This window comes from Phalacrocorax carbo, chromosome 2 (assembly GCF_963921805.1).
Source record: "Phalacrocorax carbo chromosome 2, bPhaCar2.1, whole genome shotgun sequence".
Classification (NCBI taxonomy): domain Eukaryota; kingdom Metazoa; phylum Chordata; class Aves; order Suliformes; family Phalacrocoracidae; genus Phalacrocorax; species Phalacrocorax carbo.
The window spans coordinates 79832409-79852408 of record NC_087514.1 but is presented as its reverse complement, the minus strand read 5'-3'; the positions used below and the strand labels follow the sequence as shown (position 1 = coordinate 79852408).

The 20000-nt window shown below is 39.6% G+C and overlaps 1 protein-coding gene across 1 annotated transcript in view; it reads left to right on the top strand.

The window, feature by feature from the left end:
• The window catches only part of DAP (death associated protein), a 55348-nt gene that overhangs the window by 1952 nt on the left and 33396 nt on the right, over window positions 1-20000 (top strand). The window contains exon 2 of the mRNA XM_064443386.1: window positions 4725-4821. Coding sequence (XP_064299456.1) covers window positions 4725-4821 — 97 coding nt within the window. The remainder of the gene's footprint in view (window positions 1-4724; window positions 4822-20000) is intronic.

The following is a 20000-nucleotide window of genomic DNA, read 5'->3' as shown; positions in this document are numbered from 1 at the left end:
TTTTTTTTCTTTGTAAAACATACATCCACATATGAACTGAAGAACTTTTTCAGCTATGTGCCTTTTAAGATGGTTAGCATCCCTGAGGGATTTTTGTGAGCATGTACAAATTCAGCTTTGGAAGGAAGGCGATCACCAAGTCTGTCTTCGAAGCCAGGAAAAAAGAGTAATGCTTTATAGTATCTTGAGGTTATTTCTGGAAGATGGTTCTGAGCTGGTTTGCAGAGGAAAGTCACCCTGTGGTCTTTTAGCACTTGGAAAATCCATAATAAATGTGCTGACTAGCAATAGTTTATATTTACTCTAGGGGGGCTGTAGTTAGGTTTTAAGCCTCTATCTGAAGCCTCTTTAGATCCTTGAATATTAATACAATGCAATAGGACAGTTTACAAACAAGTTTTGTTACAATGAAAGTAAAAAATGCTTAAAAAAAATAAACATGACTACATAAATACAGGTGGAATTGTGTTCATAAATAACAAGGCAAGTTCCTAGCAAGGCAGATGTGAACAGGGGATCTTTTTTTACTAATGTATTAAAAGCTCTGGTTTTGTTGCGGTTGGTTACAAAGAGCGCCCTACGTGTAGTTACAGATGCGTCTTACCCCACTGAGTGTGAGTTAGATGCGTAAAAGGAAGGATTTGGATGACTGCATTAAAGCAGAATTGACAAATACATTGTATTTCATGTGCCCTGTTAGCCCTCACTGCCTGCGTGCAGTCTGTTGGCGACCCCCCTGCATTGATCTTTCACATAGGGGGAAAAAAAAAGACAAGAAAAGCACTTGAAAAGACAAAGGATAATGAAATGGAAAGAAACCTCAAGACCTCAGGCTGGTAACAGGGTGCACGAAGCGACTTTGAACTCCTTTCTGAAACTTAAGAGGCCCCAACTTAAGCTTGATTAAATATCCGTCGGTGAGATCAATGCATCTATAATACATTGCTGAGTAGGTTTGTACAGCTTGCAGTCCATCTAAAGAGGTCTGTGTAGTTACGTTTTTAGCTGTTCATTTCTTCTAGGAGAGACTGTGGAGGAATAAAGCAAGGTGATTGTGTCAGTAGTTTATTTACAAAGCTTTACAGTAGGTTCATGAAAATAGTTACGTGCTTTTCCTACATTAAAAAAAATATAGCTCTGAGCCAAGATTTCTGTGAAATGAATGTGAAATGTAATAACTCTTACTTCAATTCTTGTTTCGTCAGACAGCAACGTACGTTCCCTTAAGCTTGCAGAACGGCAGTTTTTTGCCTTTCCCTTGGTCCTGGCTTTTCATGCATCTTAGCAATGTAATGGAATCTGTTGTTATACAGTACATAAGAAATACATTTTGTGTTAATATTTAATATGATGCTCAAGGAAAACGGGAAGCTGCTAAAACTCTTGGTCATACTCTGGATTTCTTAAAAGCTCCTGGCCAGTTGCTGTAACCGGCGGGCAGCTTGGGTTGAGCTGGAAGGTTTCCCCAGGAGGGACTGCCTCGGGTCTGCAACCTGCATGAGCTGGGGCTGGAGCCATCGCAGAGCTGCGGTGCTTCTCTAGGTACTTGGTGCGAGCCGTGACTCGGTGGGCTTTGTTTCAGAATTCAGTCTCAGAAGCTGGGAGCAGTCTGAAAGAAGCACAGCAGTAGAGGGAGGGGGGGGAAAAAGGGTAAATAGTCTGAGAATGTTTACCGGCTCTAGATCTTCCTGAGTGGTAATTGATTAACACAGTTTTTCAGTACATTTCCAAAAGGAGTAGTCATACCCTTAAGAGGAGCACAGGCTGGCGTTTGTCCACAGGACAAACGAGACAGTCCCGTCTGTCTCTTGGCAGCGGGAAACATGACAGATAGTAATTAAAATCCAAAACTCGGCTCTTATCCAGCAGTGGGGCAGACAGACTTGTCCTGTTGCTCTTCTTGGGCAGATGATCCCCTCTTTATTTCACACTTCAGAGGCTGGTGGCCTCTTGGCCATTGCCACCACTGGGAGCCAGTCCCAGTCCCCTCCTGCCTCGGCACGGGTGCTGCCTGGCCTCTCCTGAGCAACTGCAGCCCGAGCTCCCTCTTCAGCACAGCGGGAGCTGCTTTCTTGCTAATCCCAACATGGTGTTGTTGAAACTGTCCTCTTCTGGGCACTGGTTTCTGGCAGCGTTCTGGAAGGTGGTTTATCAGTTATTTAAATCCTCTGCCTGCTCTGTGCAGGACTTACTATAAGGGAATCTGACTTCTAAGTGACAAAATCACTGTGGTAAGCATCTGTCAAATTATGTAGTAAATGCTAGGCAAGTAAGAAATAGATTAAATCTTGCAAGTCACAAGAAAATCGCACAAATGGAGTGGGCTTTTCTTTAGCTTGGTGGATGCAATCATAATTTTTTCTCTTTGTCTAACCCCGAGGTAGTATAGCTAGGTTGAAACCTTTTGAAAAGGAAGGTGAATTATGTTGCCTAGGTATTTATCTTCTTAAGATAAGTCTCTTGAAACTAGATTGGGTATGAGCATGCTGTGTCTTGGGCGGCAGAGATGTACATCAGCTATACGTATGGGATGCTCATCTAATTATTTCACTTGTGGTCTCAGAAATACAAATTATTACTGCAGTTGTTGTCTGGATTCTTCTTTTGGTTTCCCAGATCTGCACAGCAACCATGGATTACTAAATATTATTTGCTTATTATTATTATTCGCGTTTTAATCCTTGTTAATTCTATGTACGGACAAATCTGAACACATTAGCTGCATATCTTTGCCAGTGACAGGTAAAGAGAAAAAAAGCAGCTTGTGGCTTGATGATGTACACTATGAGAAGAGAGGGATTTTTAGACCACCTAAATTAGCACTGAATCTTTGGGTATTGTTTAGTTTAGTTTTCTATTGACAGTGAAGCACATGGAAGTGTAGCATATTGTCCAGAAGTGCTGTTTGTAACCTGGCAGGTGTTGCTGTGGGGACAGCATCTTCCAGAAAAAGTAATTTGAAAGGGAATAATTAGAACTGATTTTGCAGTGATGTTCAATTTGTAAATTAATGTAAATAAAACGTACCAATCACTTTGATTAACTGAGATGATAGATCAAGACAGCACTTGACAGAACTTGGAGCATTTGCTTTTGCAAGCAAACTTAAATTTCTGAGGAGTTTGCATCAAGAAAAAATAATAGGAATTTTCATTTTTGTTTCATTTTTAAAACGGCATTTCTTTGTTGCCTAACCTTTCTGTCTTTCCTTGTCCCATATGAAACATTTCTTACCAGTTTAAGTATTGTAAGTTTTATGCTGGAGAGAACACAAAACGGCTAGTGTTTTGGTTTTGTTGTGTGTTTTGTTTTTTTTTTTTCCTAATGCATGGTAAGGGGACACAGTTTTGATAGGTTTTAAAAGATATTTCTTTGGTTTTTGTCTGTTGATCTGTGTCTTTAGTTAATATCCTTTATTGAATCAGAAGTTTATCTTTTAAATATTACACAAAGCTTAAAATCCCAGGGCCAAAGAGCTGTTGCTTTCTCCTAGGGCAGGTCACTTTCTCTTTACTGCTTGTCTTCCCTCACCTGTAAAATTTATGCACAGGAGTGTCCTTTCCATTGCTGTCCTGGTTAAGAACTGAGAACTAAACCTGTGTCTAGGTTCCAGGGATTAGCACTGACCTGCTGTGAGGTGCCTCAGTCCCCCTGTGGCTGGGCACAGGAGGGCTGTCAGAAGCACAGCCTCCCCTAGCCGTGCTGGCAAGCTGCTTCAGCTCCTTCTGAGCGCTGCTCTGGCATCTCTGCCGAGGACATCCACAGACTTACTGTGCCGTGGCAATGCGAAACACAAACCAATGCATCTGTAGATGGTTTTACTGACTCCTGACTGCTACAGTGGTTTTCTGATGTGGTTGCTGATGGCGATGTAACCCATCCAATTAGCTAACGAGATGCTTACAGGGCAGCATAAGATAAGACGATGTGTGTATAGCGATGGTTGAAGAAAAAACGTACAATACTAAAACAGAAAGCAGATCAAGAACAGCCTGCCTGTTGCTCTGCTTAGTAGCTGCAGTGTTAGGCCTGGCTTGGTTCCTATTTTATATTTTGCTTTTTTTAGGGGGGATAAATGAGGAACGTAAGTGGATTTGCTTTCACTTCTTGTTTTGTGTTTCAAAGGGGTGCTTTCATGTTTGGATAATTTCTAAAACTAAATCATGACAAGGATTTGAAATATGGTAAATACTTTTGTCTTGCAAAACAAAAAGCTCTGTTGCAAGTTAAGAGTCCTCCTAAACTTTGCTCTTTATTATACTGTTCATGAAGTACTTCCATGTATAAACGCTATTGTAGCTGTGGATTTAACTTGAAATGACAAATGAGATTCTTCTTCCCTTCTTGTTTTATGGGAGTATTTAACATTCACATTTGTGGCCTTTTGCATAGTGTTATGCAAGCCATCGCCTCTATTTCTTCTGACTGCTGCAAAGAGTTGAGTTTTCTAAAATGGTATTGGAAGCAGGTGGTAAAATGAGTTGCAACTTCTCAGGGTGAGCAAAGATGGGATGATGTGAAAGAAAATGGCAGATGCAGTCCTGAAGTAGCTGTTCCTCACGCTTGCCACTTTAAACATTTTTGGGCCCCCTTTTCAAACTGTGCTTACTATGAAACTGCTAAAATATTGGGGGGGGGAAGGGAGGGGAGAGTCATCCTTAAAATGTTCTTTACTTATGCTGATTTGACTGAAGTTTGTTATGTCTCTCTAATTTTCGTTCCAGTGAAAGCTGGTGGGATGCGGATTGTGCAGAAACACCCACACAATTCTGATGCAAAAGAGGAGAAAGATAAGGATGACCAAGACTGGGAAACCAGCAGGTGAGCATTTTGATTTGCTGTGCTACAGCAGATTTTTGTGACCTTAAACCTCATCGCCAGTTCTGTTTACCTTGCAGACAGCAAACTAAGGATACGGCTGGTTTTGAATCATAAAATTGATTTAAAGCAGTGGCAAAATATATGCTCCTTCGAGAGAATTGGGGAGTTTGGGAATTTTTACCTTGCTGAGCCTCATTTAAATTATCCTGCCAGGTAGGAGAAGGTTACAGAAAACAGTACAGTTGAAGGAAGACATCAGCTTTCCTAAAAATCTCTGAACACCGTTTGACACTGTGCAGAAGGATAGAGGCTAGGCACATTTGGTCACAAGCATTAGGATGTCAGTCTGCATATGAGGTCATTTTGCTGTGTGCTAGGTGATTCCTTCTATCCTCTGGCTCATATTCCTGTCTCTGCAAGGTATTTGGCAATATGGTGCTTTTTAAAAGACAAGGAAAAATAAATGCTATTAATATTATCTGCTTTTAATTTATATGGGAATTTGGCAGTTTTAGTGGTGAAGGGATACCGAAGCAAACGGTTGTCACTGGAGATTAATAAATCTGCTTACAACTGCTAGTAGCTGCTGTGTAGAAACGAAAACAGGGAGGTTCAAAGGGCTGTTGCTGTATTTCTGTTCATACAAAAGCCACCTGGTTTTGTGCTGCTTTCCTTGGCCAGCTGTTTTATTTTGTAGCCAAGACTATATTTACCTGAAATCTTTATGTAGTAGCTTATTGCATGAGTTTGTCCTTGCTATTTGCTCAAGGCAAAAAAAAAAAAAAAGAAAAGGAAAAAAAACAGAGGGCCATTCTTGTGCTTTGGTAAGTAGGCTGACTTATATGATGTTTATTTTACATGTGAAACAATGGTAATAAATAGGCATTGTGAAAATATCTGTGTAATTAAAAACAAATGTGCTTGTTTACTAAATCACAGCTTGATTAGGAAACACATTTATGAGAAGGGAAGAGTAATTTTAATTAATATATTCTAATAAAAGGCAGGAAAACAAAACCTTACGCTCTTTCTTCATTAAGCAAATTGGTCATCTTGTATTTCTGTTCAGTGGAATATAAGTTGGAACAGAGTTTGTATAGCAGTCAGGTTTTGTCCAAAGGAAGGAATCGTACCTTGTGGTTAATTTAAACTTTGCTTGGGGATACATCCTTTTATTTAAGGTGTGTTATATATCTACTTATTCTTGCATTTCCTTGGCATGTCAGCCTCATGGTGAAGGAATCTCATTAGGATCCAAATGAGAAGACTTCTTATGCCTGTTCACAGATCTAAACCTCTGTTACAGTATAGCTATCTGCTTTATTGCTTTCTTAAAACAGGATTATAATTTTCCCCATCACTCAGATAGTGTAGGGAAAAGTTAAAATTTAACCTTGGTATTTATGGTTGTGCCGGCTTTAGCAAGTGCAGTGGCACAACAGAAGCAGATCTCCAGGGGGAAACAGTTGGTGCTGAGGACTTCATGGTCACACTGCATGTGTTCTGGAAATTACTTAGTCTGGCCTTCTGGACTAAAGGACCAATCCTAGCTGGTGTGTGTTAGGCGTCTCCTTGGACTGCCTGTTCCAGTTCAGCGTCATCTGCAAGCAGTCCAGGTCAGGTGCCCTGAGACTGATCCACAGTGCAAAACAACACGTGGCCAACAGAATGATCAGGAGGAGGAGTGCAGTCATGGTCTTAAGATGCTAACAAATACATACTGTATATTAATATTGTAAGGCAGGTCCAGGAGCAATTTTTATGCTTGAAAGGCAGAGCAGAAAGTTTAATGCCCTCTAGAGCTACCTTATTAACTAGGAAGTAGCTAACTGTTGCCCCTATTCTCTCAGCTACCTGGTCAGTTTATTGACAAAATATGCACTAAGAGTGTGCTCTTCGCTTTGGCTTTTTTTTTTCAGTTGTTTGGTTTTGGTTGTTTGGTTTTTGGGCTGCTTTTTTTTGTTTGGGGTTTTTTTGTGTAGCATACATTATCGGTCCCTATTAGGCACTTGTGCGTACTGTTATTCTTGAGCCTGTATATTAATACAAAAAGCATTGGTCTGAACTTTTTGTTTCTTAAATTTAATCCTCTTAAGAAAGAAAGTGGCAGGAAGGACATAAGGAACATTGCTGGATGGGAACCAGCATGAATTATAAAACAAAACCGTAAGTTGGTTTACAAGTCCGAGAGAAGTTGCTTTCCTGGTAGAGCTGTGAAACCTTTGTGGCTGTGAGGAAAAGGGTTTAATGTGTCTGCTGTAGGTTCCTGTGGGAGTACTTCTGCAGCCAGTGGCTGTACAAGCTGTAGGTGTGAGCAAGGAGTTATTTAGCCATAGAGAGGATAAGCAAACTCCACAGGCCATAGTACATAAAGTTGTTGTTCATCAAAATTAAATTACATTTGCAGCATGTCCTCTGCTTTTGTGCTGGGAGGTGCAGTACCCTGGAGTTTCTGTCTGTCTGTTCCTGGTGATTCATGGTGTCCTAATATACTTGGATTTCCAATGCCTGTGGAGGGAGGTTTATCAGGAGTTGGGGAAGGGTTTATCAGGATGGGGAGAAGAGGCCACTAGCATTCTGTTCTGGTTTCTCTGGCACCAATATATGTATTTCTTGGTCCGTTGCTAGCTGGTATTTTATGTCCCTTTGCTAAGCAAGGGGACATCTGCGGTTTTAACTTTCTTCTCTCATGGTTTCAGTCTTTGCCATTTTAAGACAAACATTTTAAGGTAGTATGGGTGATACTGATGCAATCTCTACTCCCTGTTGCATTCAAAGTCAAAAGAAGCAAACAGCCCTTCAGGCAATTCTTACCAAGTGATGTGGGCAGCTGACAATGATGTGAGAGAAAGTAATAAAACAGAAGAGTAATTTGTGTGTGTGAAGAGGGAAGTGAGGATGATCTAGTGATTATTTTAATCTCATTGCAGGTTTAGTTGAGGACAGATTAGTGGAACTGGTAGTAAATTGTGGCAGAAGATTTCAAGCAGAGTTCCCTGGGAGCTCTGGGAGTACGTGTCCTCCCCACGATGGCACGAATCTCAGCAGCTGCTCAGCAAGTTCATAGAAGTACTTGTGGTTTCAGACACAGCTGGCATTGTTTTTGCAGTGTGCTTGCAGAGAAAGACATTGAGTCAGTGTTTCTCATCTTAATGTAAATAAAGCTGATACAGGTAAACACCTCCGAAGTAGCTGTGTTGTGATAAAGGGTGACTTTAAAGCAATATTCACTATGTATATCTTCTTCGACATTTCTTTTTCTCAGTTGTTCAACAACTTGCTATCCAGTTACTGTAATTTAATCTGCAAAGTATTTTATTCAGTCTGGTTCTGAAAATAAAATTGTTATGACAACCTACCATTTAATGAAATGGTAGGCTGACTTGTCATAGTGGTGTTTTGTGATCCCTTAAAACAATATGTGGTAAGATGATTTTATATGAATTCAAACTTTTCCTTCAAGGCAGTTCTCAGCCTTGAGTGGTAATGGAAATAATTTTATATGTCCGGTATAAATACAGTTAAAGGAATAGCTGGATGTGATAATATGGAGAAGACTCAATGAAAGAAGGGAGGGATTGCATCATTTGGTTTAGACGAACTAAAAAACTGTGTGTAGCATCCAAAGCTAGTGGCACCACTGTGGTCAAGATTCAGCGGTAAACTTGACTGTGAGGTGGGGTCCTCCGCCCACATGTTCTTCAGGACAACAGTGATTTTGATCAGCCTGGTGGGAGGTAGGATGCTGGCTAGATGAACTTCTGGTCTGATCTGTTCTTGATTTTTCTTATGTTTCTGTAATTGCCTAAGACTTGCATTGATTTGTTTTTTTTTGCATATGGTTTCAGTTTTGATTGATTGACAGTCATAATAATTGCTGCCAGAAGGTTTTTTTGTGATGCTAGATTAAGGTGAAACATATCATTAGAGGTAGGGTTATGAATAGAACCATAATTTTTGAGGAATGTATGTTGTCATAGAAAATATTTGGAATAAGCAGGCTACTCATAGTCCTGGGCTTTATTAGAATGCATGTTGAACTGAGATTTGCAATATCACGCACGCTCCTGTGCCAGCATCTGACTCTAGCCATAATAAATACCCCTGAAAGACAGATAATTTGACGTGAGAGCTTCTTGTTCAGTTTTGCACAAGAGCTTCAGTAATTTTCAGTCTGGGACCTCAAGAAAAAGACACTATAATTATATATCAGCATCTGGATTAAAAAAAATTAAAGCAAATACCTGGCTCATTAGGTCTTATAACAAACAGGGTAAACTGCAAAGGCTTTCATGCCTAAAGACTTTCCTCGTCTTTTGTTATATTTCTGAAACAAAGTGGGTAATTACAGTGATGTAATTACTGACTATAAATGCAATTAGAGTGGTTTCTCAGTATACATGTGCAAATGGATGTGTTTTGTATCTTAAACTTACCTGGAGACTGTGAATCCAGTGTTATGTTTGACTTTCCTATTAGCTCTAGAAAGAATAAATTATGCAGCCTGGATTTTAATTCAGTTTAGGATGTGGATATTGTCCTTAGCTATATTCATTGGGCAAATGAAAAAGAAAAAAAAAGAGGGGGTAATCTAGCATTTGGTGACTCAAGAGCAAAATCATGCTAATGAAGCATACGGGGGTCCTTATGTCAAAAAGCCGGTCTCAGTACTTACTCAGTTCCGTGGTGAGACAGGATTTGTTGAAGGCCCCTGTCATCCTTCAGGTATCTCTGTGTTACTTGTGAAGTCTGAATAAGCTGGTTAAGCTGTGCCTGCTTTTTCTTTTAGAAGTGCAGTGGAAATCTCAAAAATTCAGGCTGTGGGTATATACTTTCATTCAGGAGTGAATTTGTTTTTACTCTCCCTCTCTTCGCTCTGTTGCAACTGACAAGAAATAAGCCACAGGCATGATTTCTATTTTTCATTTGACACTGAAGATTCTGCTGTAATTGAAATATATTTAATTTATGCCTTGTAATGACCCTTGTTGTCTGAACTACTGACATAATTTTAAAAAATGTTAAGTACAACTTCGCCATTAGAGCAGGTTTGTATGTTTGTTTACAGCCTAAATATGGAAATGCTTGAAACTGTTTCTCTTCCTTGTATTTTACCCTGTTGTTGTGGTTATTTAGCTGGGGCAGGAACTGTGAAGTCAAAGTCCTGAGCTTTTAACTTGGGAATAGCTGCACTTCAGCACAGCCAAGACCTGGGAAATTACGTCCCATGTTTAGCTCGCTTGCACACAAGTCCTGTAGGAGGTAGTTCCATTGTGGATGAAGATGTTTTAGTCCAGATAGTTCTAATGTTTGTTGCAGAGGCTACAGGTGTTAGAGGGAAATCTTGGGAGTTCTAAGCAAAACAACAACAAAAAGTGAGTTGTTAAACATGTAAGCCAAACCTCCATGAATGAGTAGCTTTGTACTTCCATAAACAGAGTGAATAGTGTTCCTTCCATGTAGTTCACCAACAGAGAGCTGAAAAAAGACCTCTTTACCTGTGCTCATGCATCTAGAAAACCAACATATTGGAAAAGCAAGCAGGCATTGACTCAGCATGATGAATATTTAAGGTTAAAAGAAAGGACAGGTCGGGACAAATAGGTTGCTTCATCTTCTGCTTAAGTTTTTGGAGAGGAAATGTACAGCTTTGGTGGGTAGAGGATTGACTGAGTTTCCCTTTCTGGCAGCAGGGCCGCTTACGTGTTGGCTTAAAAGGTCCCTTGGGCTATTGTGTCAGTGGGGGCAGATCTGAAGGAGTGCACTGATATGAAGTACAAGTATCTGTCAGCATCCAGATCCTCCTCTTTGACAGAATTCACATTTCTTCCCTGCTTTTCTAACCACCTCTTCCCCCCCATCCACCTTTTTGGGGCCTGATCCTGTTACCTTGGTGAGCTGATGTGGCTTTACACAGAGATTATGTTTGCAGACTGTATATTGCTGGTTTGTGCTTGACCATGTAAAAACTGAAACTTGATTAAATGTGTGGATATAATGGATATGACTCCTGAGGGTGTTTGTTCATGGCTTTGGCCTTTGAGCTCTCATTACTCAGATGTGGAGCTTTGGAGGCAGTTGGCCTTAGAGGATGAAATGTCTGGGGGAAGTGCAATGAAAAAGCAACGTAGCTGTGAACGCCATGTTTGCAGTTTCTGGGAAAGATGCAAACTGCTGCAAACGTTGGGCATTATCCCACTGTCATACCAAGTTTGGTGTGACTGTAACTTTTTCTTTACTTAGTTAAATATTCCAAAGGCTAAAAGGGAAGTTCTGGTGGCAAGAGAGCTGTAAAAAAACCCTTGCAACTATAATTTTGTAATATTATTAAGGAGAGTACAGAACAGCGCAGTGAGGGAAATAGCTTCCTATCTTGTCCAAGACATCTTTATTTACCAGAAAGATTCTGTGCTTAGTTCTTTCCCCCTCCCTGGTATCTTTATTATTTTAGACTTAAATTCACATTGCAGTTAAGGTAATAGCTTCTTAATAGTGGCACACTCTTCTTTACTGAAGTGATACTGCCTTCAGTGTATTTTCCCACCTGATTATAAATCTTCATGGCTTTGTTATGATTAGCAGATAGTCAAGTCTAATAAAGTTTACATATGCATAATTTGTTTAATTATAAAACCAAAAACCAATATTAGCAATTTTCATGTGATTTTCAAGACAACACCTTCTGCAGATGACCCGTTATTTTGCAGAAGTAGCAAAGTAATTGCTATGACCTGTGTTGAACCATATCAAATGCATATATGGCTATAGATTTAACTGTAGAGAATAGAATATGTAATACTGATTTTTAAATGCAGAACTACTGTAAGGCAAGAAAAGAGGCTGTGAATAACTCCATTTAAGAAGTGAAAATATCTGTGAATGTTGGGAACGGAGGAAAAGCTAGACAAGATTATGAATGAAGCATTCTCATACAGGCAGATGTGAGTCTTCTGAAAGACTGTTTCATGCTTCCAGTATTTCTTGATGATTGAATCAGTAGGTTGATAAATCCATCAGTGTAAGTGCTAGTTATGACATTATATGGATAGCTCTTTTCATATTCCTGAACTACTGAGTGCATGTGTGAAAGAAATAAAAAAGATCTGATATTTCCCCCCCTCAAAGTGAACAGAAGATACGCCATCCAGCTCAGCGAGAGCCGGGTTCAGTCCCAAAGAAACATATGCTGTCTTATGAAATTAGCTGGAAAGCTGAGCTGAATTGTCAGCCAAGCTGGTGTAAGAAAAAGATTTTAAAAGAATAGAAGTCTATAATTTGTATTCTGTGTGATGAGAAAAGTGAGAAGAGCTTAGTCGTATGTGCGAGGGAAATGGTTGGGAAGTAGTATCTTGTGAGTGGCACAGCTTAGTTAGCATGGCATTCCACGCCTGTATGGATAAGTAAAATATCTTTACCTAATAGCTGGAGTGGTGGAATTTTGCTTTGTGCTTTTCTCTTGGTATCTTTCTGAAGTAGTGGAATGCATGGAATCAAGGTTATCATGCCAGTTTGAAGGCAGAGACAGTGTTGGAACAGATATTATATAGGCATTATAAAGTACCAAAATCTCCAAACCTAAAAATGTAATCAAATGCTTTTCATTATGCCAGCTAAGCCTGAATCTCTATTATTTAAGTGTTTGCAACACTGGAAGCATTTCTAAAGCTAAAGGTATGAATTTCTACTAGAAAAAGCTCCCAGAGGGCCAGATGCTAACTCGTTTATTTAGAATCAAAACCCTATGTTTGAAGTGAAGTCACCATGAGCTGAAAATGAGTAGGAGGTATGTGAGATTGACACCATGTGCGCCAAGGGGGGGATCTGGTTTTTTCAAGTAGCACCTTCCTCTCCTTTAAGTTTCTTCTGCCTCAGCTACAGCAGGCACTGAACTTTGAAGCAGTTTAATATAATTCTGAAGTTTATTTTAATAATTCGTTAATTGTCACTGGGCCAAACAAGAGGGGATTTCCTGGCTGCTTCCAGCACACTGGTACTAGAAGCAATAGATCTATGAGAGGCAATTAAAGACAACACTGAAAACATTTGTTATTTTATCATCAGAGTTCTATTTAGTCTCCTCTAGCAGTTGATAGAAATGTTCATTGCAGCACTTGGTGAGAAACTGTGGCAGTAGGGTTGCTGCCTTCTGATTTTATTGTAACATTTCAATGATTGCATCTTGGTCACAGGCACCTGTTAACTGCCATTTACTAAATGGCAATTAGTAAAAAATACTTCAGCAACATTAACAGAAATCTTAGTTCTGATGAGTTTCAGTTTCTCTGGGACTCATTCCTTAGCATCTGTATAACACGGTGAGCCTGGGGCTGTTAACATGCTCAGAGAGGAGCTGTTTTTGTTGCTGTGGGGTACAACCAAAGTGGTTCATTCTTTTCCCTAATGATTTCAGGTTGTTAGAGCCATAATTAAATACTAGGCTAGCTCTCAGTTATGGAGACACCCACGGCATGCTTCCTCTAGCACCCCATAGTGCAGTACTGAATCAGACACTCCTGGAGCCACCAGAGTGTTTGGTTTCACCGGCGTCTTTTGCAGCAGGTGGACTCTGCCTTCCCTGAGTCTCGAGGCATCCATGCAGACTGAGGTCCTGTTGCTTGCCTTGGGATCCTCTCTGGGGTGGGGGAAGGTAGCATTAAGCTTGCAAATGATGATGTGCTGAGGGTATGACTGCATTAGGTGTCTTCTCAAATTATAAATGTCACTCTGGGAAAACGACATATACAGAGGATTGTATTTAAGACAGATGGATTGTTTGGCTTGGGGGTGGCTTTTTGTTTTGCTTCTGTTTTTTGTACTTTGCAGTGCTGAATGTTTGTCACCACTTTCCAAAGCCTACTCTAAAGCCTTCTTTTGGACTGAAAAAAAAAAAAAAGCAGCAGCTCCAGGTACTACAGTGAAAGAGCTTGGCTGTTTTTTGTCAGAACAGCTTAAGTTGTAGTGTCTCTTTTGAAAGTATTTTGAACTACTGAAAGTCTTCAAAATAATTCAGTAAGCAAATGATAAGCTTGATTGTCTTCCAGTCCTGATGGTCACTCTCTTGAGACTGTCACCTTGTATTAGCATTCAGAACACGCGTTGATAAACTGTGTTTACCATTTGGAGGTTGTTAGGATTATCAGGAGTACTTTGCATTACCTTACCTATGAAAGCTGCCATTGCTAGATTTTTTTGAAATATGCTGGTTTTGCGTGCAACGTATTAGCATGCTTCCTAATATGCAACACGTTACTGTTTCTAATAAGCAACTTATTTGCATGCAATGTATTAGACTTTTGACTTTGTAGGGCACTGATGAATTAACTGACCAGTTAATGCACAGCCCCATTTAGTTTGTTAAAATGTTGCTTTTGTGTTGGAGGTGATGGAACTGGGTATTTTTACAGTTCTGTGATTCTTTTATTTCTGGGATCATGGTAACTTGTGATTCTGTTCTAGAGGAAAAGTATATGTAGCCATATGTATGGTGTTTTGTATCAACAGCGACACTAATAACATAACTAAATTCTTCCACATAAGGCTATTTAGAAGGCTTTTGACTAAATGAAATTTAGCATTCTATGATCCTTTTGTATGATTCCTACTTATTGCTTTAAAAACTGCTGTTGAATTAATTTCCTGTTTTCAGATGTTACACAATTCTCTTTCTGCTGGTGTGTTTGAAAGATTTTTTTTCTTGTTCCAGTTTACAATGGGGGAAAAAATGCCTCAAAAGCTTCTAAGGAGCGGAGCTACGTGTTCTGCTGTTTTCTCCCAACACAGGCTGATAACACTAGCTGTTCTGGTTCCTTCCCTGTATTGAGATGGTTTGGATGACCTCTAGATGGCTTTGAAGTTAATACTACATTTTTCCTTCATATCTTGTAAGCAAGCACAATTACAAAAAACTTACTGTCCTGCTGATAATGTATGTTTTATTCCTGCTGCTGCCCTTTGGAGGATCTCCCTTTATGATACAATGTTTCCCAGTGTTGATGTTTTTACTTTCTCTTGTGTCTTACCCTTGAAATTATTTCCGTATTAGTTAGTGATTGCTAGTTGTCCTTTTCCTGTAGTATTTTCATAAAATCACCTTTTTTTTTTTTAATGAAAAGAGTTCTGAAATTGAGACCTCTGTGTATGTGTTCCTCCTTCTGTGCAGAGCTTACTAACAACTTAGCTGGTCTGATAATCAGGAATTGGCTCTTTTATATTTTCTGTGTCAGACTAAGAAATAAAACTGGTGTTTAGGAGCTGTACAGTTCTGATGGAAGTAGATATGTAATAGACATAGATGCTTTAAAGCAGTGATGTGTCATTTTTCTGGCTATTCCATTTTCTGATCCTCGAGCATCCTCTGCCATATCCCATAGTAACTCAGTTTAATGAAGGGCTGCTTCGGCATTTTTTTTTTAATCTGTGCATAAAAAATAGGCTAGAATTTTTCTAATTGCTTTGATAATTCTTTCAGGTTTTAATACCTTTTACTGGGAAGAGGAAATTTGCCAAGTTAATGTACACTGGTTTTCCCTGCCAGTAGGAGGAGGAAAAGGAAGATAACTGCTCACAGTTAATGCACGAGATTTTGTCTTCCTCTCCAGCATTTTTTTTTAAATTTATGTAGGTTTATTAGCTAATGGCTTTTTAGGACAACTTATAGTTAATGCTTACCCCTGCCTGTTGCCATGTCTTCTGAAAAATAAAGAACTATTCATACAACGAAGGAAAGGGGGAGGTGTAACCTCATTATAATCTCTTCCTCCTACTGTTTTAAAGACTATGAATGATCATGCAGGGCCAGTGGGGAGCTCGTGTCTGTCCTTGCCTGCCTGTGTGGCACTCCCCAACAGATGGTACTTCGAGGCAGTGTACAAGGAGGGCCGGGGTAGAATGAGCCCAATGAACTCTCCCAGCATCTAGCAATTCAAATTACTGCTTAGAAACTTGCTAATAATATTAAATTACTGCAGTTGGACCTAGTTCCTATTTCCCTAGCCGTCTTTTTTTGCTACATACATTTCTTACCTTGATAATCGTCTTCCTGTGGAGGTAGCACCACAGTCTAAGTAGTGTATGCGCTGCAGAAGGTGTTTTCTTTTTGCTTGTTGAGTGACTTTTTCCTGTGCCCTCCAAGTACATACTAAGAAATAGTGAATAACTGTATTTGCTTTACCTTCTCTACTGTATATCTTTCCTTGAATTCTCTTTTATCTTTTTTTTTTTTGTGATGGGATAATTAGAATTGCAGTGTGGAGGGTAAAAGCGTAACCCAGACTTTAACACTGGCATGGTTCTATTTTTCTGCTTCTTTTCCTTCTCTTGATTTTTCTTGTGTTCCACTTGTCTTTTTAACTGCCTTTAGGGTATTAGGCTGCTGATTTCAAAAATCTTTTCACAGTGGTTCCAACGTTTGTTTTTGAGTTTAATAATTGTTCTAGAGCCCATCATTATGTACATACAGTTAGGATTGTTTTTCCCAGTGTGTATATTCTGCATTTATCAAGGTGTCATCTTTCTCTTTCACTTTATTGTACCATCACTCCTCTGAGATCCCTTGTAACTGTATATGTTCAGGGGTTTTTTATCCTGAATAATTCACTAACATTAACGTATATTGTCATCTCACTATTCAGACCTCCTTTTAAGATTCTGACGGGTTCCCACTGTTAACCTCCATCATTATGATATTTGATTTATTCCTGTGCTTTATTTCCAGTTTCTGATCCTCGAGGGCGTCTTCTCTAATATCCCATGGTAACTCAGTTTATTTAATGAGGAGCATTGTTTGGATTTTTTGGAACTCTGCGCATACCAAATAGACTGGGAGGTTTTTTCTTCACTTGATTGTTCATTCAGGTTTTAATACTAGTTGCATCAGATATTTAGCCAACGTATATAACCTATATTTTGTGGTAACTTTACAGTAACTTTACCTTGAAAACCCACTCCTTTTCTCTTTAGAAATTCTGAGCTAAACTCTTCTAACACTGTTACACTCACTAGGTGTCATGCAAAAATATGCAAAGGAATTAAATAATAGATTCATATGCTGAATCTAACTCAGCATTCACATTGCTGAAACAAGTTAACTCTTTATTTGCTTGTTTTTAATATTTCCTTTTAATAAGTTATTTCTTTGTACTTATTTAAGAAAGAAACCTTGGCAAGTAAATAGCTTCTGTGAGATAAGTGGCATTCATTTTTACTTAATTACATTACTACAGATATGGTGAAAAACATTATCAAATGGGACAAAGTGTCTGTAGAAAGAACCTAACAGCACAATTTCTATCAAAAGTCATCTCAGATTTTCACAGCCTTTATAATGATGCTTGCTAACATTGGAGTTACTGAATCTTCACAGTTTTAGTCTGCCGTAATTTCAGTGAGTGTTTACTGCCATGAGATTCCATAGCCCATCTCAGCTTTCTGTAGGGAAGGCAGTGCTGGGCCAAGCTTCTGGGCAAATATTCATGCATTAGGATTTGAATGAATAAACAAAAGCTATGTTTATGGCAATGGTAAATGTATGACTTCATATATGCAAACAGTGATTGTTGTTAGTGCCCTCAACATGGAAGCAAACAGTGAATCTTCAAGTCTGCAGGAGATACAGAGCTGTTTCGCTTAGTTAAATGCCCTGTGAATGGGGAGGAATGTCAGAAGCACATCACTAAACTCTACAAAAAGTAGTTCTGGATTACAAAAACCCCTGGAAAATTCATGGAAAAATAGTTTGTTGGGGGCTACTGAATACAAGCCTCTGCCTTGGGAAGTTCCTGAGCAGCAGATTTATGGAGAGTGCTTTTGGGAGCATTCTGCATGCTCTGTCCTCACCTCCTTCCCTGCGTGTTCATTGCTGCCCACTGAGAGTTAGCAAGGTGAATATGTGGTCTACCACTGTACGGGTAATTGTAGACAGACTTAACGTTACCATCAGTTGCCATTTCAACAGACGCGTGTTGGGAGGAAATGGTGATCTCGTGAAAGATTTTTGTATTGAAACTGAATAAGAGAAGAAGTACTTGGGAATTTGGCTTCTCAGAGGCTGTGATGGCATGAGTTGATTATGGAGGCAATCCAGTAGTACTGCTGCGGTAGTTTGCAGAACACTTGGGGTTGATTTTTAGGGACTTGAAAAATTGGAAGCCTGGATCAGAATACCTTCTAGGAAGGCATTTTAAAACTGAATTCTAAATTATTCTGACAAATCGCTGCTTTTCTTAACCCTGTTGTAAGTAGTGTAAGTAGGCTAGACTCTTAGCCTGTGTCAGCAGGCCTGCCTCTGTAGCCTTAGATGAGGATCCAGTCTCTGTATCCTACGCCTATTTAGTCTCTAGCATATCTGTAGGTTCTATAGCAAATTCAGGGAACAGCTCAAAAGCAGTGTTATTCTCTGGATTCACTGCTGTTGCACATGACAATATTAAAATCATGCAAGATTCCCCAGGCAAAAAGGGCTAGAGAAAATGTAAATCTAATTGCTCAGACATAACCCTGATACTGTTTACAGTACCTCAGGAAATCTCTTCTGGCTAGATTCTGAGAAGTAGTTGGGGTGGAGGGAGGGAATTCAAGACATACATATAGGTTTGTTGGTTTTGGTTTGTTTTTAAGATTTGATTGCTAAGGAATGCTTCCGGGAGTTCTGTTTTGGCATAGCAGTATACAAATTAGCACCTTAACTCTCCTAGGCTTTGCTTAGATTTGTATCCATTATCTTTAATATGTGGCATAAATTGGATATGATTAATTCTTTCCTGGTTTCTTGAGACTGTAGTTGTGGGCATAAATATAGACTGAACTTTTCTAGCAGACACAAGAAACGCAAAGAGAGAAGAGCCTTGATTTATACATTTTTCAGTTTGATTTCCTCTTTCTTAAGATGAAAGGAGATAAGAGTTGCAGTGTTAGTTGATGATTCATGATCTGCCAAAATCAGTTTGGCTAAAAAGGGGGAAAAAACCCACCTAAAAAGCATGGTTTAGCTTTTGAAATATGTAAAAGGGAAGCAAATGTAAGAGTTGTCTGAAAAAAGAATTTTACTGCAAACCTGGCAGAGACTTTGTGGAGAAATGTCTGTGTTTTTCCAGTTGAAAATTGAGAAAACCACCTGGTAAATATAGATGAAAAATTGAAGTGCCACATGTTAGTCTAACTAGCATAGTCTCTGCAGATAAATTCTAGTGAGGCTAGTCAGTCTTTGGATAGATGTCAAGACATGGATGGTTTTGATCTGAAAGTTTAATTTGGTTCTGTACATCCGTCACTTACTTTCACTTCCGTAAAGTAAACTGTTGGAAGATATGAAATATCGCTGTAGGGGAAGAAGCCTGAAAAATCTTTATGCAGAGTAGAGTTGCTTTAATTCAGTGTGTAGTACTTGTGTTCATGACTCTTCATACTCAGTAATGAGCTTCTCCTCACCCCCCTGCTCCCTGCACTCCTGGTGTGATAATGTTCATTTAGGATGCAAATCTGTGGTCCATCTGCTGCTAGGCATCTTGAAATAATTTCGAAATGATGGTGTTCTGGAGACAGTGTCCTGAAAGAGTTCACATTTGGTAGAAGCAATATTGGTAGCATAAATATTGACTTCCATGGTAGCGCTTGTCAGCTGGTAATTACAAACAAACCTGAAATGATCAGAACTGACGTCTGTCACATGTCCGTGCAGTAGTTGGGACCAGAGACACTTCTTCAATGGTGTTAAAATGTAAATCTTCCTAAGCTAGAGCAACAGAAGCATTTCCTGAGGCAAGAAGTGTCTTCTGAAGACGTGCAGCCTCTTGTCAAAGGGTGTTGGCAAGGCTGGTGAGTGCTGAGGGTCGGTGCTTGGGCTGTGGGTGGTACTCCGTTCTGGGAACGAGATCACAACCACCCGGCTTAAAGTGCAAACCTGACCTGAAGCTGGCCTGTAGGTCTGACCTCAGGAAGGACTTGTCTGCTCACTCGTGTTTTCACGATGCCCTGGTTCAGAGCTCTCCCTGTAAGCGTGCACGATAGCGAGGACCTCCATTATTTTGGTTTTCCTAATCCCCGCCCCCTAGCCTTAACCAATCCAGGAGTTGATGGCCAGGGGAGGAAAAGCCAAACTACTGGCCTCTACTACAACATAAAGGTAAGCCTGACAAGAGTAGTACTCTTATGTCTGTTAATCCATGTGGGAATTAACTTTTTTT